The sequence below is a fragment of the Muscardinus avellanarius genome, assembly GCF_963383645.1.
Source record: "Muscardinus avellanarius genome assembly, chromosome: 6".
Classification (NCBI taxonomy): domain Eukaryota; kingdom Metazoa; phylum Chordata; class Mammalia; order Rodentia; family Gliridae; genus Muscardinus; species Muscardinus avellanarius.
Genome location: NC_137791.1, coordinates 14,172,425 through 14,197,006, shown reverse-complemented (window position 1 = coordinate 14,197,006; position 24,582 = coordinate 14,172,425). Strand labels below are relative to the sequence as shown.

Below are 24,582 nucleotides of genomic sequence, written 5' to 3'. Positions count from 1 at the left end.
GCTTATTTTGAGTTAGAATGAAATTTCCCCTCCCCTAAAGGAATTTAGATTCTCACAGACACAAAAGAGATGCATACAAAGTAGGATAGTTTGCCAAGTGCTATTTATTAAAACTTGGTCTCATTTGCCAGAGGCTGTGTCTATGTAAGAGATTTGCGTGTCCTTCACTGGTTGAAAAAGTAGAAAGAGAAGAATGGTCACTGAGATATAAGACCTGAACCCCCGTGTTAAGTTCCAGGAAGTCCCAATGGATTTATTCAAGAGATTTGGCCTTTTGAACACAGATTGAAAAATATTAGGATGAAATACCTTTATCTTAGGTTTCTCCATCCATAATACTGGAAACACGCTAGTTTCTAGGGCATTTCCTTAAATCTGTGCTTCTTGTGGATATGTTCACTGAGTTATGATTGTCCGACTATAAATGGCACCTCGATTCAGATTCTTCTCGCCTCCTCACTCCTGAGCTTCAGAAGCCTGCTGGTGGAACGGCTTTCTCATCACAGTCATGGCTGCCAGTCACACAGCAGAATTCCACACAGGTGGTTTCTTTTCTTAGGCGATGTGGGGAGCATGGTTCTTAAATCATTAAAGAGAAACAGGAAACCAGAAATGGTCTTACAAAGTACCTTGGAAGGTAGCAGAAAAAGACCAGGAAGCAGCTTCTTGGCCCATATAAGTAGACGAAACCCTTGGGCTCATTGCGTACTTTGACTTTTCTTAGCCTATGTTGAGGACTTGATGTCTTGGTGTGATGTATATTGTGTAGTATTGAATTCAGAAACGTATAATTCACCCTCTCTAATGTTTTGGCTGATAGTAAAGGCAGCTACATATATTTATACTAAGGATTGAACGCAGGAGCATTCTACCTCTGAGCTATACTACAGCCCTGTTTGTTTGTTTTGTTTTATTTTATTTTGAAGCAGAGTCTTCCTACTCACTGAGGCTGGCCTGAACCTGTCCTGTTTCAGCCTCCCTAGTACTGGGATTACAAGCATGTGTCATGGTGCCTGGTGCAATATTATTTTTTCCCCCAGATTTTCCCATTCAACTATTTAGCACATCCAAGTGGTAACTGCTGTACTTCCTTTATTTGTACATCATTGGGAATGGAGGTTTAGGAATGTCTATGCAAAATAATCCTCTGTCTTCTGAGATATTATAGCCCATTCTAATTAGGAGGAAAATCCCAGGGTTGGAATATTCAAATAATGAAAATATAGCCATGCTGCTAATCAGGTGTCCAAGTTAGTGGGAACTGCAAGTACTCTTCAGAGAAAAAGGAGATCATGGTGTAACCAAGTCTCCCCTCACCGGGTCCCTTCCCTCATTGTTCCATCTGGGATGCAGGTTTCTCCTCTTATTGGATTCTTTGCAAAATTTAGGAATAAAGTCAACTATAATGAAGACTATACAAGGGCAGGTATGGAGGTATGGATATTAATTTTAAGCTAAGAGAAAAAAGAAGATCAAGAAGGCTCCTCCACATACACACGGGGAGGGTCCCTGAATGAGAGTAACCATTGAAGTGAGATTCTTTTATTCTTTCTTGTGGTTCCCCATCTGTCCCATTGTAACTGGTCAGGATGGGGCCATGGGGACTCAATGTTTCTGGCCCAGTGTCAATCCTGAATTTGAATCTGTATCTTTCAGGTCGTGGGTTCTTCTCATTCTTGCCTGGTCATTTTTATCCCTGTATCCTATTAACCTTCCCTGTTTCTGTTCCTTTTGCGATGGTTTCTTTTAACCCATTTTGTTCCTAGGTCCTGAACTGCCTAGTGTTTTTAGCTCAGTGGTGGGCAGCAATATCCCTAGACCTTGAAATTTAGAGTACAGTTCTCTGCTTGAATCTGAATCCAGGGTAAAGAACCTATGGAGCTAAGGACACAAGCTATCCAAGACCTTAATCCACTCAGCAGAGACAGAGCTAGCAAGATGCAAATGGAATTGTGTGGAAGATGTTAGCCATTCTCTCTTCTCTCTCTCTCTCTCTCTCTCTCTCTCTCTCTCTCTCTCTCTCTCTCTCTCCTCTCTCTCTCTTTCTGTGTGTGTGTGTGTGTGTGTGTGTGTGTGTGTGTGTGTGTGTGTGTGTTGTAGTACTGGGAATTGAACACACACCCAGCCCTTTTTTTTATTTTGAAATAAGAGTATCACTAAGTTGCTGAAGCTGGCCTCAAACTTATGATCTTCCTGTCTCAGCCTCCCAAGTACTGCTGATTACAGGTGTGCTCCACCATGCCCAGCTTATTTTCTTTATTTGAGTATTTTTACTACAAAAACCTTTCACACCCGATGCAATCAGGCCTCATATCCCTCCAGGTTCCACAACTGGAATCAGCTAACTAGAGTTGGAAAAGAAATGGGGGTGGGGGAGGAGAATATCGCTTCCCTACTTAATATGTGCAGACTTTTTGTAATTATTCCATAAACAATAAAGGATAATAACTATTTCCGTCACATTCATATTGCAATAGATATAAGCAATCTAGAGATGATCTAAAGTAAGAGAATGTGTATTGATTATTATATGCACATCCTACACCGTTCCTATGAGATCTTGGTATCTTGGGGCAGTACTGGGAGGGAGCCCCAAGGCCTATGGAAGGACGGCTGTATGTGTGCACCGCTGAACTGCAGAAGGGGTAAGTTTAGACTCTTTGACTTTGTAAGGTAATAAATAAGTGAAAAGTGCTCAGCCCTCACTGCTTCACCTTAAGAATAGGCATTCATTCGGCAGAGTTAATTTTAGCAACCAGATGCTTGTTTTGCTTTGTTTTGACTTTCCAGGAAATAAAGACCAGATTAGCAAAGGAAATGAAGATCAGATCAGAGAAGTAAATGAAGTGGTTTCACGACAAAAATTCATTACACGATTAATTAGTCATCTGCCTCTGTGTGATGCCGCGCGCCGTGCTCAGGGAGGGGGACGCGTGAGTCTGGGAAGAACTTTCTCAGTGGTCTCTGTACCGTTGCTGTCGTCATCACTATCACCACCCGTCACTGCTCTGTCTCCCTGGCCCTTCTCCCCGCAGCCCTTGGGGTTCCTCTGCAGACCCCTGCGACTTCACAGAGCACCCTGGATCCCACTAGAGCCAAAACAGAAGAGCCGGCCCACTTCCTAGTTCTACCACCTACTGGCTCTTCCAGAGACCTTTTTACTTTTTTATTTTGCCCAGTACTAGGGATGGAACCCAGGGGCATTCTACCCCCGAGTGACAATCCCAGCCCTTCTTTTTTTTTTTTTTTCTTTTTTTGGTGGTACTGGGGGTGGAACCCAGAGGCTTTCTACCTACAGGCTAATACTCCCAGACCTTTTTTATATTTTATTTTGGAAACAGGGTCTCACTAAGTTGCTGAAAGCCTCACTAAGGAGCTGAGGCTGGCTTTGAACTCGTGTGATCCTCCTGTCTCAGCCTCCCAAGCGCAGGGATTACAAGTATACGCCACCACGCCCGGCTTTTATTCTTTATTTTGAAACAGGGTCTCACTGAGTTGCGAAGTGCCTCACTAAGTAGTTGAGGCTGTCTGTGAACCATGATCCTCCTGTCTCAAGACTCCCAAATGCTGGGATTACAAGCGTGAGCCACCACGCCTGGCTTCTTCCGGAGACTTTGAGAGAGTGATTTCACCTTTCTGAGATCATGCAGCCTGTTTTAAAGTGGGCTTAAATATGTGAAAGAGCATTGCAAACTAAAGTATAAGTAGAGGAGGAGGAGGAAGAGGAGGAGGGGGAGGTGGGAGGAGGACGAGGACAAGGACGAGGACGAGGACGAGGAAAGATACTTGCATTTGTTGGGGAAGAAAGCATGTCGTAACAGTTCCAGTCCAGATCTACCATTTTTTCCCAGTGCTGATATTCACCTGCTCCTCCTGCCTTCATCAAACACAGACTACAAGAATAGACACAAGCATCTGAGCAGCTATTATTATAATTAATCTCAGGGGATCAGTGATTACACATTGTACTTTACACCTCTTCGTTTCTTTTTTATTAATTTGACCTTTATTTTCTGAAAACCCGAAGCAAAATGAGAACATCTGGGAGCCGCTTTATTAAACTCCTCAAAATGTCACTTCCCAAGCAGGAGCAAGTGGTTTTGTATTCTTAGTTCTAAAAACAAGGGAAGGAGAGGGAAGCTAATGTTTATGGAGAAGCTGACAAACGACACATCGTATTGGTCCACTTGGGCTTACAATATCAAAATACCAGGGAACGGATGGCTTCAGCAGCAGGTGTCTATCCCGTATGGTTCTGGAGGGTGTGGACTCCAAGATGGAAGTTGCATGGTCTGACACCCGGATTGCACTGTGCACCTGCTCACGACAGTCCCCACAGTGCAAAGTGAGTGCGTGAGAATGCCAGGCTTTTTTTTGTCTTTTGTTTTGTTTTTACTTTTGCAGTACTGGGGATGGAACCTAGGGACATTCTACCTCCGAGCTACACCCCCAGGCCTATTTTTTTTATTTTTTTTTATGTTGTAGGTCTGGGGATGGAATCTAGAGGCATTCAACCTCCAAGCTACACCCCCTGCCCTACTTTTTATTCTTTATTTTGAAACAGGGACTCACTAAGTTGCAGAGAACCTCACTAAGTAGCTAAGGCTGTCCGCAAACAACAATCTTCCTGTCTCAACCTCCCAAATGCTGGGATTACAAGGCTATGCCACCACTCCCAGTTTTGTTTGTTTGTTTGTTTATTTATTTATTTATTTATTGCCGTAATGGGGGTGGAACCCAGGAGCATTCTACCTTGAGCTACACCCCCAGCCCTATTTTTATTTTATTTTTATATTTAAATTTATTTATTTATTTATTTGTTTGTTTGTTTATTGTGGTACTGAGGATGGAACCCAGAGGCATTCTATCTCTGAGCTACCCCTCCAGCTCTATTTTTATTTTTTATTATTATTTTTGTAGTACTGGGGGTTGAACTCAGGGGCATTCTATCTCCAAGCTATACCCCCAGCCCTATTTTTCATTTTTCATTTTGAAACAAGGTCTCACTAAGTTGTGGAGGGCCTCACTAAGTAACTGAGGCTGGCCTTGAACCTGTGATCCTTCTGACTCAGCCTCCCAAGTACTGGGATTACAAGCATGCACCCCCATGTCTAGCCATCTTCAGTCTCTTAACCTTCTCATAAGGACACTAATCTTATCATGGGGCCCCAACGTATATCCTCAAAACCTAATCACCTCCCCAAACCCTTCAATATCATAACATTGGTTTGAACATATTAACTTTAGGGGATCCATTGAATCTGGCACATCTTTAAAGTTATGGGTCCTCCAAAATTAATTTAGAAACACAAGAAAATTTTATTACAATTTAAAATTATAAATAAAATATATCGATTTGGAAAAGGACCAGTGAAATATACCATATATATTCTTACATGAACAAGTTGATTAATAAGAGTTAATTGAGCCAGGCACAGTGGTGCATGCCTGGAATCTCAGTACTTGGGAGGCTGAGACAAAATTTTCAGATTCAAAGGCAACCTGGGCAACTTAGTGAAACTCTGAGACTCTGTTTCAAAATAAAATATAGAAAGATCTCAGGGTATAACCCAGATGTAGAGCACCCCTGGGTTCAATCTCCAGTGCCACAAAAAAAATTAAATGGTAGTTATTAATCATGTGATTATCATGTGATTAAATCTGAAAAATAAGGTCAAGAGAAAAACATGTTTTGGAATAGCATAAAAACACAAGCTTTCGTTAATATAAAAAAGTAACACAAAAATAATGCCTTTCTCATGATTTTATTTATTGTCTGCACAGATACACAGGTGTGTATACCTATGTGTGTATAAAATGTACTGTAAGAATTGATATCAAATCATAACAATGATTATGTCATTTTGGGTATTAGGGAACAAATGTTGGTTTTGTAGTTGGTTTTCGTTTTGCTTTACTAAAAAGATAGGTTTACAGGAGCCAGGATGTAGCTCAGTGGCAAAGCGCCTACTTTGCAGGTTTAGCGCTCTGGGTTCCATCCCGTTTCCAAAAAGACAAAAAAGAAAAGAACCCCTTTAAAAAGATAGGTTTAAATAGAGCACGATTCATTCAGTGAGTATCTATTTAGAGCCTAGAATAATTCTGGCACTCCCTTTCTGTACTGGGGTATTTGTGGTGGTGTAGGCAGGCCCTGATATAAGACAGAAGGAGTACTGAATAAAGTGTTGAGATATGACTATGAAAATAAAATTGAACTAGGGTCCAGGTAAGAGCTTTGAGGGTGATGGGGGCTATCAGGCCAGATAATAGAGAAGGGTTTTACTCGAGGAACTGGCATTAAGGCGTTAAACTTGAATGTCAGTAAACATCAGTGTTTGGTGAGGAGACAGAGCATTTTAGCCGACTGTGTTATTCCCTGCACTTTTGTAGAGTTTTTTTGTTTTTTTTGTTTTGTTTTGTTTTTTTGGCAGTAATGGGGAGAGAACCCAGTGGCATTATACCTCTGAGCTACACCCCCACCCCCATTTTTTATGTTCGTTTTTTAAAACAGGGTCTCACTGAGTTGCAAAGGGCCTCACTAAGTAGCTGAGGCTGGCTTCAAAACCCGGATGCTACTGTGTCATCTTCCCAAATGCTAAGATTACAAGTGTCCCCCACCACACCCAGCCTTGTAGCATTTTTAAAAAATTTTCTATCCCTCTTCTTCCCCCCCCCAAAATATTTGCTTCAGAGTGGTATGAGGTTTTTAAAGATGTACCAACTTCTGATGAAGCTTTTAATAATTACAGTCTTTTTTTTACACTTTATTTGGAAACAGGGCTTCGAACCTGTGTGATCCTCCTGTCCCGACCTCTCAAGTGCTGGGATTATAAGCGTGTGTCACCACACCCAGCCATAATTAGTTTTTTAGACCAAAGGTTAGAGCTAGAGCAGAATGTGTTTGGGAAAAAATATCTCACAAAGCAATGACAGTTATGTATTGGGAAATAAGAAAACGTCGATGGTCTTTTAAGTGCCAACTCTTTTTTTTATACTTTTATGGGTGCATTGTAATTGTCCATCCTAGTGAGATTCGAAGTGATACAAACACACTTGTGCACTGCACTTGGCAAATTTGCCCCTGTACCCCACCCTACTCCCCTCTCTCGTTCCCCATACGTGTTGGTGAGATTGGTAGTGACACCTTCGTATATGAACATGGCATTGCTGGGGCTATTTCCTTCCTCTGTCCTCCTCCCCTTCTCATCTGCCTCCCAATGCCCTTCCACTGTTCAACTGGTCTCTCTCATTTATTTGACGTTCCTTTTGTTTGCTATTTTCTCTCTAGCGTCTACATATGAAAGGCAACATATCACCCTAGACTTTCTGAAACTGGCATAAATGTCCTCTAGTTTCATTCATTTTCCTACAAATGACATAATTTTATTCTTATGGCTGAGCATAATTGGATGTGTGTGTGTGTGTGTGTGTGTGTGTGTGACATTTTTAATCCATTCATCTGTTGACAGACAGCTAGGTTGGTTCCAGAATTTGACAATTGTAAATGTCAACTCTTAACGGACTCTTCCCGACAGGTGGGGATTCAGAAAAAAGAGTGGTGGTTCCCAAGAACAAGGGGGACAAGAAGACTGATATCAAATCGTTATGAGAGGGATAAGATTTTTATGTTTATTCAAAGGCCATACATCTTTTAAAAAATATGAAAGGTACACAATTAAAAAGAGCTACTTAACGCATCAGAAGACCTAATCTGGGCACTGATGTGGTAAGGGCTGCAGCCTTAGATCAGCACCCGTCTACCTGTCTACCTCCTGGGTACCACTGGGCAGAGTGGGCTCCTCTAACCAGGACCAACTGTTTAAACAGCAGCCTGAGCTTTCTCATCACCACTGGAAGCCTACTTCTCAGGAAGGGTTTTTCTGAAGGAGAAATGGGGCTACATGTTTTCTATGTGCTATCTTATTTGATTGAGTGGTTAGGTAATCCCTACGGCTCCTCCAGCTTTATCAGCCTGGTTATGAAACAAAAAAGCAGAAGGCACAAGAAACCAGATGAGCAGTAGTAGTTTCTATCCCCAATAAGCAAAATGGAGAAAATATTTCTGGCTCAGCTCAATCCCTCCTTTCTTTTTGCCTTTCCATGTAGCATTACTTTAATGAGCAGCTTACCTCATTGATATCACCTTTATTCTCATCCTAAAACTATGGCAAGGACTTCTCATTGTAAGGGCAAATATTGGCTATAAATTCCATTTTTGTTCTAAATCCAAAGAGCTGGAAACTATGTTCTATGAGTCCAAGAAAATAAGTTGGGTTATGTTATAACACGCTCGATGGGACCGTAGCTGTGCTATGAGATATTTTAGTTATAATCCATTTGATTTTCCCAGTATATAAACATATCCATCTAGGTAAATATCAGCAATTTATTGTTGGGACATCAACCCATGCTCTGGGTCAAAACATCAGTATAATAATAAATAACTAACTAACTAAATAAATAAATAAATAAATTTACTTATTAATCCTAATGGGATTAAAAAAAACACCTTCAGGCCTCATTTCTGTATCTAACACTGAGTCTGTTCATTTTTGAGGGCTTATTTGTACCACCACTTTGAGACCTCCTGTCTTCCCCTGTCATCCAGTATACCAGCTGTGACCTGCTTTCAAAACAACCAAAGAGAATTCCATCACACTTACTGAAGGATGTGAAAGCAACCGAGGGTTCTTCCAGACAAAAGACCTGCAGTCCTAAAGCTTCTTAAGCTGTTGCTTTCTGGAGAGAGCAGAGAAATGACAACCATATGCAAAACCTTAAATAGACCTTGGTAGTTGAAGGGTTGATGTATTTTTTTGGTTTTGGGGGGTTTTTTTGGTTTTGGTTTTGTTTGTTTGGTGGTACCAGGAGGTGGAGCCCAGGGGCTTTTCTACCTCTGGGTTATACTCCCAGACCTATTTTATAATTTATATGGAAACAGGGTCTTTCTCACTAAGTTGCTGAGAGCCTCCCTAAGTAGCTGAGGCTGGCTTTGAACCTGTGCGATCCTCCTGTCTCAGCCTCTCAAGTGCTGGGATTACAAGTGTGCACCACCACGCCCAGCTGAAGGGTTGATGTAAAACGATACGTGTATATAAAGAACCAAATGTGTTCATGCCAACATTGCATCTCCAGTTTTCTCTGAGCTATGCACTTTGTAATTTGTTTATGTATTACCTGGGGACTATAATATTTTACCAATTTTATATTTAAAGTGGTTCTCTCTTTTTTGAAAATGCACATGTAATACAGCATTTTTAAATCTGTCTTCTGGGCCCCAACCCCTCCAAGAGCAAAGCAAAGGATTCCCTACTTTGCTATGTTCTGCGACTTGACCTTTAAACTGGACCTGTGTTTCCATCAGAGCCCTGTTCTCCGGTTTCTTCTGGCTCTCACGCTAGACTCTCTGGTAACGGTGATACTTGTATAAGCAGTAGGGATGAGGCTGTCACATGCTGAAAGATCTCTTCATGAAATGTGGTACATTGACCTACATCCAATAATACTGAAGAAATAGACCATTACAAAAACACTGGGATTGTGGCCAGGGAAAGAAAGGGCAGCCCTCATCCACGTGGATTAGTGGGCAAAGAAGGAAACCAGAAGGCTTAACAGGGAAAGAACAAAGCAGACTCTTAGTAAATAAATTACTATAATTCCAGGACTTGAGTGGCTGAAACAGGAGGATCATAGGTTCAAGGTCAGCTTCAGACACATAGAAAGACCTTCAGCAATGTAGTGAGACCCTATTAAATTAAAATTAAAAATTAAAATTAAAAAAATTAAAAAATAAATAGGGTTGGGGGGTATAGCTCAGAGATAGAATACACCTGCACTAAATGCTCAATACCAAAACAATTGAAAATAAAATACCAAATAAATACTTGCACAGCATGTGCCAGATGTAATGTGTAGTATTGTGTGTACGTGTGTGTTATGTGTTTACTAGGTCTCATTGCAGACTACCAAAGGAAAGAATATCATCATCAGTACTTTACTTATGAGGGAGCTGAGAGTTTATTTTTCAACATTTTATCTAAACAAGTACTTCTTAAACACCAACATAATGCCATCCACATAAGTCAAATAGAGTTCTGAAATTTGGGCTTGGTATTTATCTCTATTTATCTCTCTCTACAGTCTGAGTCAAGCCTTTTAATCCCATTGCCTTTATCAAACAAGACCAATCAGAAAAATGGAAATCACTCTTGGTATTTTAGAATAAGAGAATTTAATGTACAAAGTTGAACATTAGGGAAAAAGGAATATAAATCCCTACCTTGTGCCATATATAAAAATTAACATGAAGCGGTTCATAGATTTTAATGTAAAGGCTAAAACTTTTAAAAATACTAGAAGAAAATATAGGAGTAAATGTTTGCAATTTTAGGAGAGGCAAAATGTTTTAGATAGGATGCAAAAAGTAAGAACCATAGAAAAAGCCGATACACTGGACTTCACCAAAGCTCTCAGCTTTTGTTCTTTGAGGGACATCTTTAATAAAATGAGAAATCAAGCCAGGCGTTCTGGTGCACGCTTGTAATCCCCACGCTTGGGAGGTGGAGACAGGAGGATCGCGCAGATTCAAAGCCAGCCATGCTTGGCTTAAGAGACCCTGTTTCCAAATAAAAAGTATAAAATAGGTCTGGGAGTGTAGCCCGGAGGTAGAAGGGCTTCCAGGAATCCCAGTACCACACACAAAAAAAGAGAAGTCAAGCCACAAACTGAGAAAAAGTGTATATGTGTATATATACATATATATGTATATATATATATGTATATATGTGTGGGGTGTAGGTGTGATATGTAAGAATGTATGTCACACCCTACTATATATATATATATATATGTGTGTGTGTGTGTGTATGTTTATATGTGTACATATGCATGTATATGGATAGACAGATATAACATCTGTGTCTATATAAGTATACTGTAATGTATATAGCATTATATGTATATATACACATATGATAAAAAAAACTTGTATTCAAAATATGAATGATTCTTACAATTTAGCAAGAAGATAACAACCCAATTTAAAAATGGGCAAAGTGTGAGAGTAACATACTCAGGAAACATTATGAAATGCCTGGCTCAACTTTATCCACTCCTCATTTTTCAGTGTGCTTACCCAACACACACACACACACACACACACACACACACACACACACACACACACACTTTTGCCGGAAATATGTTAAGTGTAAACAATGAAAGCTAACATTTACTGAGAAAAAATGGCAAACAGGCTGAACAGACACTTTAGGAATAAAGCACACATACTACTTAAAATGCAAATGAAAAGAACCTCAATGTCCTTCATCATCACATTAACGCTACAACCAACTACTACTTATTAGAGTAAATGAACTTTAAGGATCTAAAATGCCAAATATTGGCAAAGATGGAAAGGAACTAAAAACCTTACACACTGCTTTTAGATAAGAAAAATAGTTCAGCCACATTGAAAAAATAGTTTGGAGGTAACGTCAGCAAGGTGGCAGAATAGGAAGGCCAGACTATCCTTTGCTCACAGAGACACTGACCGATGTAACAAAAGTGTATGGACTAATTGTGTTTCTAAGAACTACAGAAAATGGTTAAGAGGTTCCTGTACCCCCAGGCAAGCATGAAGTCAACCAGATTGAAGCTATTGGAAAAATCATGGTAGTCTCTGACCAAAGCCCCTTCCCAAGGATGGCAGAACACCATTGGAGAAAACTCTTGACTCAAAACTTCTCTCTGGGTAGAGAAAAAAATGGGATGGTCAATGTTTTGGCTTTGGGGTGGGGGCACTCCCCGAGGGACTGGTCTCTAGCTTTCCTGAATCTAAACACAAACGAGAATAGTGACAGATTAAGAACCACGGAAAACAGAAAGGTCCACAAGACTTGACCTAGTTATGCACCAGAGTCCCAGAGACCAACACGAGGGGGCGCTCCACTACCACAGCTTTCTACAACACCAGAAAAAGGCTATGGTGATGCAGATACCAAAGAAACCCTGAGCAAAACTCACAAACTTCTTCAAGTAGATTACATGCACATGCCTAGAAAAGACACACCCCATAAAAGACTTGAGTGATCTCCAGAATTTCTGGGCAGGCTGACTGGTGAATACCTTTACCCGTGTCAAACCAGAATGCAAACACTGGCAGAGATGGCACATATTTCAAATGCTAATAAGCAATAATGTTCAAATAAGCAGGGTAACATGATCTTATCATAGGAATAAATTAAATCTCCAGAAACCAGTCCTAAAGAAACAAAGATATGTGAATTTTCAAAGAAAAAAATCAAAATAAGGATCCTAAGGATGGTTAATGAATTAAAGGAGAGAATGAGTGGATGCCTAAACAAAATCAGAAAAAAAACAATGCCTCAACAAAGTAAGAATATCAACAAAGAGAAACTACAAAAAAACCCAGAAATTTTGGAGTTGAAAATTATAGTGACTGAGTTCAAAATTTTGTTAGAGCAGACCTAATTAAGCAGAAGAAAAAAAATCAGCAAAGCGGGGGGCAAGTCACTTGAAATTATTGATTCAGAGGAGACAAAATAAAAATGGTTCTCCACTACAGGATGGCTTTTGCCTCCAGGAAGATAATTGGCATTGCCTGAAGATATTTTTGATTGTCACAGCTGGGTGCCATTGACATTCAGTAGGTAGATTTTAAAAAGTGCCTAAATTAGAAGTGCAGTGGCTTCCCAAACCCTTCTGCCTTTCAGATTCCTTGGCAGAACCTCAGAGAAAGCTGACTCGAAAGGGAGTCTGGTCAATGTAGTTCGCAACCTTCTAGCCCCCGTGAAACAGAAGAGAACACAGGAGGGCAGAAAGGGGGCCAAGTACCCATGGACTACAGCTGGCATATGGCTTATCATTTTTCATGTACTAAGCTACAGTCAAACAAAACCATTCATAAGCCTTGAAATCTGCTCTGATGACTTCTGCCTGTGCATGGCTCCCCCGAAAGAAACACCACTTGCCCTTATCTCTGTGTATCCCAGTACTAATCAGATGCTCACTGCTAGTTTACATGTAACCTCCTTCATGCATCCTCAGGGTTCCCCAGTTGGAGCTGAAGTTTTCTCCAGCCCTTTGTTAACATTTCGTGTATACCTCTCTTTATCATGGCACCTTGTATTAAGAGCCTGCATTGCTCTCATCTATACATTCTCCACAGTGCTCATTAGCAGGGCTGTGTACCTGGCACTGCTCAATAAATACCTGCTGAGTAAATTGGCAATTAAATAAATTGATGAACAAGTGAGACCTATAGATGATTTTGTATAGTTGCAGAAATGGATGGATCTGCACGATCTCAGCCTGTGTCTACATCCAGCCAGCAGCCCTCCCTTTCTCTTTCTTCATTCCATTCACAGAAACCATTATCAAGAGCCTATGCTTAATGCTTAATGCTCTCCACAGTTGGTACTAACAGGATTATAAAGTAGCTATTGACAACACAAAGATTCACGAAATTTTCTTCTTCCCTATAAAATCTAACGTAAAACAAATGCAAAAATCACGTTATCCCTTCTTTTTGTACATACTGCCAAGAAAATCAGTAAAGAGTTCAAGCAACTAGAGAGAATCTTTTTCCTGCTGGATGAAGTGTCACAGGGAAAGAAAACCAATGGGTTGGAGATCAAAGCAAAGTGAAATCTCAATTATGTGATCCAGTTTAATATACAAGCAACCTTCAAGGGAATTCTCCTTCACCGAGCTCAAACAAAAACAAAGTTTTGAACTTCTCTTTCTGAAAGATGAAAAAGAATATTCCTGATTTGGCTTCCTTGTATTAGATTTGCAATTATAGAGCAGGAGTTTAAAAGGGAAAATTGCCAGTAACATCTGAGTAATTCTAGAAATCGCTTGGCTGAGTGGATGAATTGATATCAGAAGCCTTGAGTGCTTGGTTCCCAACAGCAACTGAGTTGTTTGTGAGGACAGCTTGGCCCAATAGAAATCTGGGAGTTCTGCTGCCCCAGAACAGCACATTTTTCAAAACAGCACTAACTTGGGTTACAATCCCTCTCCTGCCATTTTCTATGTGCCCAACTTTATACAAGTTTATGTATAACCTGAAGCAGCTATAGGGTAATTATACACTTCCTTCAAAGTGTTATTGCAAAGACAACAGGCGTAGCCTATGTCATTGTTTTGCACAGTGTCTGGCGCATAGGAAGGAGCCAATACATTCTAGCCATCACTGCTCATAACTTGGCTAGTGTCTAAGGAAAGTAGCCCAGAGGCCTGACAATCTCACAGAAGATGCTACTCATAAAGAGGAAAACTTAAGCCGCCTCAGAAGTAGTCTATCTTCTCAGAAGTTCAGCCAAAGGATGCAAGGATCCCATTTCCCAATTGAAAAAGACTCTACATATAAAGTTTAATTAATTTTACCACTATGATTATGACGAAAAAAATATAGAGGCACCCTGAAGGAACCGCCACATTCTGAGAGGAGATGAAAGGTCTACAACATTATAATTCAACCAGTCTGGCTGAAAATGTCTCTCCTCTGGGGCTCTTGTACAATACAGGGTTGATTGGATATGATGTCCTACTTTCAAGAAGATAACCATCAGTAGCAATGGACAGATAGATGCCATTTTTCTTTGAAACCTCACTTTTCAAGTACATGAGGGAAAATAAACTTTTATGTGAGACCAAGTAGCTCCCAGCATGTGACACCAAGCCTTGTGGAGAATCAGGGCACCTGGAGTTTGCAGTCACCACCATGTTATTTTCTCTCAAAACAGAGAGCACTTATTCCCAGGGCAGTGTTTGTTGATTCCTAACAGAGGAGGACTTATTCCAGCCTGCTACTGCTCTCTGCCTCTCTCATGAGGCAGGCAGCAGAGTAAATATCAAACTTCATTCTGAGAAAGATAATTTTCTGCCGTAGCTTTGAATAACCACCATGAAGAAACAATTAAGTGAAAGCTGCCATGTCAAGTTAATAGAACACCTAGCCAGGGAAAGGGAAACCAAAATATGCATTTAAAAATAAATAAGTAAACTCGGCTGCTCTGTTGCTTGCAACTTACCAAGGAAGCAGAACCTCTTAACCAAATTGTGTTGTGGCTTCTTTGAGAATCGAATGCAGGACACCAGAAAAGGCCTGTGCGTGTATATAACCACAAAAATGTATATGTTATGTATTTTTTTTGCAGGTCTGGGGATGGAACCCAGAGGCATTTGACCTTCAAGCTACACACCCTGCCCAATTTTTTATTCTTTATTTTGAAACAGAGTCTCACTGAGTTGCGGAGGGCCTCACTAAGTAGCCGAGGCTGGCCGTGAACCACGATCCTCCAGTCTCAGCCTCCCGAATGCTGGGATGACAAGCGTGCACCACCACGCTCAGCTATATGTTATTTTATATATCTGCATGCCACTATAAGTCCACTAATTCTAAGGTTAAGGTTCATCACTCAAATACAATATAGATTATGGTCAAGCTCATGGACTCTGGAGTAAGACAAAGGTGGGTTTAAATTCTGGTTGCAATTCTAACTACCAAGTAACGTAGGAATTTTTACCAGTTTTTGGTTTTGGTTTTATCTCTGAAAACAGAAGTAATAATACTTTCTATGTCATCATTAATGAGGAAAACTAAAAAGAATCCATTTAAAGTACCCAAAATAATCTTGGCATGCACTAAGTAACCAATAACCACTTAGTATTTTTTAACTATTTTTAAGAATACTAAAAAAGTGATTTAAAAAATTGGTCCCTACATAATCAGAGAAAAATATTAATTCAATTTAATTCTACAAACACATACCAAAGGCCTCCTGCTTATGAAGGAGCCTGGTAGGACTCTGAAATGGGAATCGTGACAATGAAATGGGTCTGAACCAGAGAATTAGTAGGGACAAACCAGGAAGGTCCAAATGTCTTAGTTTTCTCTTGCTATAATAGAATGCCACAAACCAAGAAAACTGTAAGCAATAAAATTTTCTTTAGCTCATGGCTCTAGAGGCTGGGACATCCAGACGAAAAGGCCACATCTGCTGAGAGCCTTCTGAATGCATCTTGTTAAACACGGCAATGGACTGGCCAGTTATCATGCCCAAAACAAAGGGAATATTGAGCCAAACTTGTCCTTCATATCAGGAACCCATTCCTGCAAAAATGGCATCAATCCACCTGGTCAATTTAAAGGTCCCACTCAAACCATAGTACCAATACCAGACAGGGAAGATCTCTGGGTCGGTCTTTTTTATATTCTCATGTTGGGCAAAATTTAACATCTAACCAACAGGTAATAGATAATTATATCAAAGCCACAGCAGGACTTCCGCTGCAGCAGGTTTCCCAAAGGGAAATCTAGGCTTTGGGGGTAATATTTTCTATAAAAAGGAAAGAGATAAACCAAAGCTATTAATGATTTACAAACTAAATGGCATTAGTAAACCCTACCACTAAGAATTTTTTGCTCAACTACAGTTAAGCCACTGATGGAGTTTACTCAGAATCAAATGTGGAAATTTTTTTTTTTTTTTTTGGTGGTACTGGGGGTGGAACCCAGAGGCTTTCTACCTCCAGGCTATACTCCCAGACCTTTTTTATATTTTATTTGGAAACAGGGTCTCACTAAGTTGCTGAGAGCCTCACTAGCTGAGGCTGGCTTCGAACCCGTGCGATCCTCCTGTCTCAGCCTCCCAAGCACGGGGATTACAAGCGTGCGCCACCACGCCCGGCTTGGAAATATTATTAAAAAAGTAGTTATAACAAGATAAGTCACAAACCCCAATTTAAAATAGAGTAAGTTCTACTCCAACCAATCAGATACTTCATAACATGGTGATCAAAAGACTCAAGACGTAGCATGAGATGACTTGGGGTCAGTCTTTAAGTGCACCCCGGTTCAGCAATCCTCATAACATCTCATTTCCTTGCTTGTGGGTTTAAAGGAGGTAAAAATGTAAAGTAATAGATGTAAAAGAAGGAAATGAATGACATGGTATTCCTCCAGTTTCCCTCTTTACCACCCTGGCCCTTTTCAGATCCTTTGGCAATACCCTTCCTGATGTCCTTCTGCCCCTCCCTTAAATGTGAGATCTCAGAGTCTGCACAGGCCAGGATGTGACGTGAGCAAGGAAGGCGACTGTGTGATGAAGGTGGCCACCACCTAGAACCAAACAGAACCAAACAGGCAGCCCCCACCAATGTTTTCCACCTGGAAATCAAGTGGATATAGCCAGATGTTGCTTTTTCCAATATAAATTTCAAATGTAGATTTTTTTTTACAGTACTAGGGATGGAACCCAGGGGCATTATATCTCTGAGATATACCCCCAGCCCTATTATTTTATCCTTTATTTTGAAATAAGGTCTTACTAAGTTGCATAGAGCCTCAATAAGTAGCTGAGGCTGTCTGAGAAGCTACAAATCCTCCTGTCTCAGCCTCCCAATCAAATGTAGATTTATATCTAAAATATTCTAACTTTAGTTGGGCATTGTGAAGCACACCTGTAATCTCAGTACTTTGAAGGCAGAGACAGAAGCATCGCCAATTCAAGGACAGCCCCAGCAAGTAGTGAGATGTTCGTCAACTTACCAAGACCCTGTTTCCAGATAAAAATAAAATAGAGTTGGGCGTGTAACTAAGAGATAGAATGCCAGTGGGTTCATTCCCTATGAACACACATACACACACACACACACACACACACACACCCTGACTTTTAAATATTGGTAACTAATACACTTTTTTTTTAATTATGTGGGCCAGCCAGGTACAATGGCACATACTTGTAATCCCAGCGCTTGGGAGGCTGAGACAGGAGGATCGCACAGGTTTGAAGCCAGCCTCAGCTACTTAGTGAGGCTCTCAGCAACTTAGTGAGACCCTGTTTCCTAATAAAGTATTAAATAGGTCTGGGAATATAGCCCAGAAGTTAAAAAAAAAAAGCCCCTGGGTTCCACCCCCAGTGCCACCAAAAAAAAAAAAAATTGTGTGGGCCAAACACAACATGTCATGGAGCATTTGGCCCTTGCTCCTAGGGTTCGTGGGAAGGAGATCTCTCCCGGGTCTGTCTTCCTACTCTACAATCACTTCCTAGAGATACTCATCTATTTCCATGGCTTAAAATACCTCCTCTGTGCAGAAGACTCCCAAAGTCATGTTAGTCATGGCCTCTTCTCCAAATTCCAGACCCATCTCTCTAGCTGCCACCCCCACATCTCCTTTAAGAGGCCCCTGAGTGTGTCATCCCCAGCATAATTAAAGCTCAATTCTGGACTAGTCTCCAACACCTGTTCCTCTTCTAGTTTCTCTGGCTCAGTAAATGCCACCTGCAGCGCTCAGTATACATGATCATTTTCTTCTTTCTACTCTTGCTGCCATTGACCAGCCCACCACTTTCCTGTGGATTTTTTTTTATTTAAAATTATTCTTCTGTGTGTTCTCTTGTCCCCATCCCTAATCGCCACAACAAGCCTCTATGTACATTTGTTGTTGTTTTCTTAATTTTTTTTTTGTGTGTGTGTGTGTGGTACTGGGGATGGAACCCAGGGGCATTCTACCGCTGAGCTACAGTCCCTGCCCTATTTTTTATTCTTTATTTTGAGACGGGTTCTCACTGAGTTGCAGAGGGCCTCACTAAGTAGCTGAGGCTGTCCGTGAACCACAATCCTCCAGTCTCAGCCTCCCGAATGCTGGGGTTACAAGTGTGCGCCATCACGCCCATCTTCATTTGTTTTTAAGCAGTTGTTTCCTGACTGCATTCCCTCAATTCACTTCCTGCCAAGCTGTTGTTCACCTAGCAGCAAGTGTGAGCTCTTAAAATATTAAGTAGACAGGCTTATTCCCTGTTAAAAATCAATGTTTTTACAATGTGTAAAAATCAAGAGAATAATGTATATCAAGTAGATCTTACACTACTAGGTCAAGTAGACTAAAATGATTCTCATTTATAAAATGAGAATAGTAATACCTATGTCAAAGGATTGTATTGAATAAAGGCTGGTATTATTTTCTCATTAGTTTTATATTAGTTATTGCAGGGAAGGAGGAAAAATTTAGTGAACATTTGTGTTAATCATAGTCACCAATTATACCACCAAGAGCAAACCTTCTAAATGTTTTAAGGGGCCAACTTTGCATTCATATTATTATGGCCTCAAAGTAAAACATCTGTCTTGATTTAAGCATAAAACTCTGTTCTTAGAAATTATGGAACAAGACAAGTTTAATTTAAAACACTGGATATACTAAAGAATTTTTAGATGTCTTCATATCGTCTTTAAAAGTAGTTTTTAAATGGAAAGTGATTAGATGATGAAGTTGATATAGGGTCGCAACATAAGAATTGAACCATCTCTGCAAATATGTCTTTTAATGATTTGAATTCACCTCTCCCTTGAGCTGTGCAAAGCAGTCTTCATTTCTAAATCAGCACACGCATTTAGCAGCCTGTAGTTACAAGCAGCCCCTGAATTAGCCTCCTCTGCCTCCTCCCCCCAATTTACATGTTCACATTTAGAAAACACCTAAGTGTGAAGGAATCCGTGAGCTCTGCAGAGGCTCCTGACCCAGAGCCAGGAGCTCAGGGGAGAAGCCACCATTGGCAAGTAGCAATGAGCTCTGTCTCTGTGGGACTGTAAGTCAGCTTTTCATAGGCACCTCCTTTTTACTATGCTGATAGAGAAATCATAAAAATCACTCTATGTCGATGATCTCTTGGTTGGCGTTCCAGTTTGTGTGCTAAAATCTTTGACATCTTGTAAGTTGACTTGGTTGAGATTTTATACACACACACACACACACACACACACACACACATATACACACATATACACATATATATGTGTATATGTGTATATGTGTGTGTATATATATATAATACATTAATCCCACTAAGCCCAGAAGAGTCTACCTGTAAACTACCCCAGCTTTAATTTTTGTTTATTTACTTATTTATTTATTTATTTATTCATTTATGGTACTTTTTACTTTTTTATTTTGAAACAGCATCTTGCTAAGTTACCATGCACTGGCCTCAAACCTGCCTCCGCCTCCCAAGTACTGGGATTACAGGCATGTGCCCCAGCACCTGGCTTCATAAATAAAACTTTAAATAAATATATGTATATATATTTATATATATATATGTGTGTGTGTGTGTGTGTGTGTGTGTGTGTGTGTGTATTTGGTTTTTATTTTAGAAACAAACCAGTGTGTAAACAGAGTGGTTCGAAACACACAAAACTACTTCTAGTCTTCCCAGAGACCTCAAACACTATAGTAAAGGGTGTTTGTGTGTGTGTGTGTGTGTGTGTGTGTGTATGTGTGTGTGTGTGTGTGTGTTTTACTGGGGATTGAACCCGGTAGTGTTCTCTCTCTAAGCTACCCCCCAAGCCTCTCTCTTCTTTTTGTTTTGAAATGGAGTCTCACTAGGTTGCTGAAATTCTCACCGAGTTACTAAGGCTGACCTCTAGCCTGCTATCTTCCTGTCTCCCCTTCCCAGGTCCCGGGATTACCGGCATGCACCGCCACACCTGGCTGGTCAATGGATTTTTAAGACAGAGGTGAACATGGACATGTAGATGAAGGGAGAGACAAGGACAACATCTGGGCAGCTGGACTGAAGGGACGCGCAGTCAGTGACATTGTAGCCCTGAGAAACAGAGCAAGCCCTGCGCTGGCTGGCGGTGGTGGCTGTGACCTGCTCTGTGCCACTCTCACCAGATTGAAAGTGCTCTGAGCACGCCACGCTGCGAAAGCAGGGCAGCGGGGCCCAGGGAGAAGGAAAGCCAGCCCACAGTGTCCCTGAGAAATCCCCACACATCAGGAACTGAAGGCACACGTGGCTCCAGAATGCATGTGGAGAGAGAATATATTTTTGTTGTGAAATGGGAGGCAAACATCTAGTTTGTCTTTTTTCTTTCTTTTTTTTTTTTTTTTTTTTTTTTTTTTTTGGTGGTACTGGGGTTCCTGGAAGCCCTGCTACCTCTGGGCTACACTCCCAGACCTATTTTTACATTTTTATTTGGAAACAGGGTCTCTTAAGCCAGTGCGCACAGCTGACTTCGAACCTGCGCGATCCTCCTGTCTCCGCCTCCCAAGCGCGGGGATTACAAGCGTGCGCCACCACGCCCGGCGTAGTTTGTCTTTTTTCTAAATGACTAGTTTTATTGAATATTTCTTGAAAGCCACCACTTGCAAATATCAAATACTTGTATCTTTCTAGAGATGCTTCCCAACTTGTATCCTAGCCCTGGATCTTGTTACATCATTGTGAGCTCCAGGCGCTTAGGGAGCTAGGGATGTTAGAGCTTAGTCTTTAGGTTGGGTACTTCCCTGTGAAACACATCATTTTTCTTAAACTGATTCTTCGGGCCATAGTGCTGTGTTAGTTCTCTTTGTTTCCATCAAAGTGTCTTAAGAATTCACTGCCTTTCATGAAACTTGGATATTATCCTTAACTGTGCCTCGACAAGAAAAAAAGTATATGCATACAGATGTTTGTATGTGTATATATATGCATAGAAGTAGTTATCAGAGCAAATGTATTCTAACTTCATTCTTTAGTACACAGACATTCTTGTTGGTCTTTTAATTGTGTGTTTCTTCTGCAGGGTAATAGAACAGACCCGATCTTCAGAGTTTACGGCTGTCTTTACACAGCAGCCCAGCTCCCCAGCCTCTCCCACTCACACTCCCTGGCTTGACCCTGAATTCCAGACATATTTAAATACTCTCTGATGTTTGTCTGCCCAGGATTACTATCACTCCAGCCATCTGTACATGCTGTTACCATTGCTTAAAAAGTTATTCCAGCTGGGCGTGGTGGCGCACGCTTATAATCCCAGCATTTGGGAGGCTGAGACAGGAGGATCGGGGTTTGTGGTCAGCCTCGGATATTTAGTGAGGCCCTCTGCAACTCAGTGAGACCCTGTTTCAAAATAAAGAATAAAAATAGGGCTGGAAGTGTAGCTTGAAGGTAGAATGCCCCTGGGTTTCAACTCCAGTACTGAAAAAAATAAAAACTTAATCCATCTTATTCATCCAACTAACATTTAGATTGTCCTTTGGGATTCAGTGTAGACATTTTACCCTATCCCATGAATACAATGACCTTCTTATCTGCTCCTCCCTGACCTGGTAAGTCATCCATTAAAAGTGCTTATTCCTTCGTGTTGTGATTATTTTGTGAATGGTCTGCCTGCCAACTAGACACGGAGCTCCCTGAAGACAGGAATTTTATTGTTCTCACATCCTTAGCATGCAGTATATCTTTAGCACATAGTAGGGACTCAATAAATACATTTCCAGTGAATGTGTGATATAGGTTCATTGTAGAATATATGGAAGGGGAACCTGGAAAAAAAACATTTAAGAAAATGAAAAATAAATCCCCAAACTAGAGCCAATTCATGTTAGCATTGCTTCCAGCTAACTTTCTTCCTCAAGTCCACCACATGTAAAGCTCTGAATCCTTCCGTTTTTAATTAACACTCTGTTGTTATACTGGAAATAAGCCTTTACTCGAATAACCATGAATTCTTTAGAAACTTCACTTTTATGGTTATAAGAACATTGTCCTTTGGAAGTAGCATAGTTTATCCAGATATTCTCTGTCACTGGACTTTAAGTGACTTGCAAAGTTTTACTACTATAAATAATTTTTATGTCAATAGTCTTGCATCTGCAACTACTTGTCTATAATACATGCTAGAAATGTAGTTGCTAGGTGAAAATTTCACAATTCCAAGAAGTCAATCTCTTAGGAGAACAGAATGGAATGGTGACCACTAGAGAATGGGAAGGGCAAAGGGGTGGTAAGACAGAAAGAGGTTCAGAAAGGAGTACCGAAATGGAGTTAGAAGAATTACTGTTGGTTTTTCCATAGCACAGTAGGGTAACTATTGGTTAAAGCAATCTATAACATACTTGGAAATGGCTAGAAGAGTATGAAATTCTCAATTTCTCATAAATATGATTAATATTTGAAAAGATAGAGATGTTTATTACCATGATTTAATTAATATACATTTTACATATATTGACATCATAATTCAATATATATTCAAATTTTATGTCATAATAAAAAATTTCACAGTTCTGTATGCAATGTATCAATGTACCTGTCTCAATGTACTTTCAACTGTGATATATTTTAAAGTGTGAAGATTACATAGACCAAAGGGAGTATTTTATTTTCACCCTCTATATTCATACCCTCTTCTATGAATATTGACTTAAAAGCATGCTATATGTTAAGAATACAATCCTTTGAGCTAGGTGTGATGGTGTGCACCTCTAGTTTCAGTACTTGGGAAGCTGAGACAGGAAGATTGCAAGTTCAAAGCCAGCTTCACCAACTTAGTGAGGCTCTCAGCAACTAGCAAGATCCTGTTTCCAAACAAAAAATAAAATAGGGCTAGATGTGTAGCGCAAATATAGGATGACCCTGGGTTCAATACCCAGCAACACACACACACACACACACACACACACACACACACACACACAATAATCTTAGAAGAAATTTTTGCAAATTTCTAAATCTGATAGATGTCTTTTAATTTTTTTTGGTGTGTGTGTGTGTGTGTGTGTGTGTGTGTGTGTGTGTTACTGGGAGTAGAACCCAGGGGCATTCTACCTCTGAGCTATACTCCCAGTCCTATTTTTTATTCTTTAAGTTCTCACTAAGTTGCACAGGGCCTCACTAAGTAGCTGAGGCTATTTTAGAACCTGCAATCCTCCTATCTCAGCCTCCCAAGACTGGTATTGCAAGCATGTGCCACCACGCCCAGCTTGCCTTTTGATTTTATATTATGTGTTAACTTTTTAATTTTTATCCACATTTATCAATATTTTACTCTTAATTGCTGTATTGCTCTTCTTGCCCTTTTAGATATATTAGATCAATAGTTTTCTACTTATAAATATGCTTACACATATTTTCTTCTAGCCTTATCAGTTTTTTGTTGTTGTTGTTTACATTTAAGTTGTCGACACATTTAGAATTTATTTGGGGGCACAGTATGCGATGAGGCTCTAACTAGAATTTTCGAATAATAAGTTGTTTTATACCTTCTCTTGGTTGGCCTTTAGAAGAAATATTAAAAAGCAATTGTATTAACATAATCAATCTCCAAGTACCTATCTCGGTGTTCTCCATGACCTTGGCTTTCTCTTCCAGGTGAGCAGGAGCCAGCCGTCAGCAGCGATTCAGACATCTCATTAATCATGGCGATGGAGGTGGGACTATCTGATGTAGAACTTTCCACTGACCAAGACTGTGAAGAAGTGAAGTCTTGAAATGACAGATAAAGAAGAAGAAAAAAAAGGAGATAGTAGGACCCAAGAGGCCAGAAGGGAGGAGTACTCCAAGACTGGAACCAAGCGCACACCCCTTCGGCTCACCTTGGCAACCCGGGATGCTCCGTTCAAGAACGGTAATGAAAAGCAATACCCAACGTCTCATCAATCAGGATGCAGTTTTCCATGTCTCCGGCAGTCTTCGGCCTCAGCGGCTTGGAAGTTGAAAGCTGATTTTCCCTCCCCTGTGCTTGTAGAGATGCACTTCAAAAGCTCCTAAAACAGAGACTAAA

The 24,582-nt window shown here is 40.4% G+C and overlaps 1 protein-coding gene across 1 annotated transcript in view; it reads left to right on the top strand.

Annotated features, from left to right (window-relative positions):
• The window catches only part of RNF150 (ring finger protein 150), a gene marked incomplete at both ends in the record, with an annotated part of 239,918 nt that extends 215,629 nt beyond the window's left edge, over positions 1 to 24,289 (top strand). Inside the window, one exon of the mRNA XM_080697372.1 lies at positions 24,171 to 24,289. Coding sequence (XP_080553498.1) covers positions 24,171 to 24,289 — 119 coding nt within the window. The remainder of the gene's footprint in view (positions 1 to 24,170) is intronic.
• Between the last annotated feature and the right edge of the window lie 293 nt (positions 24,290 to 24,582).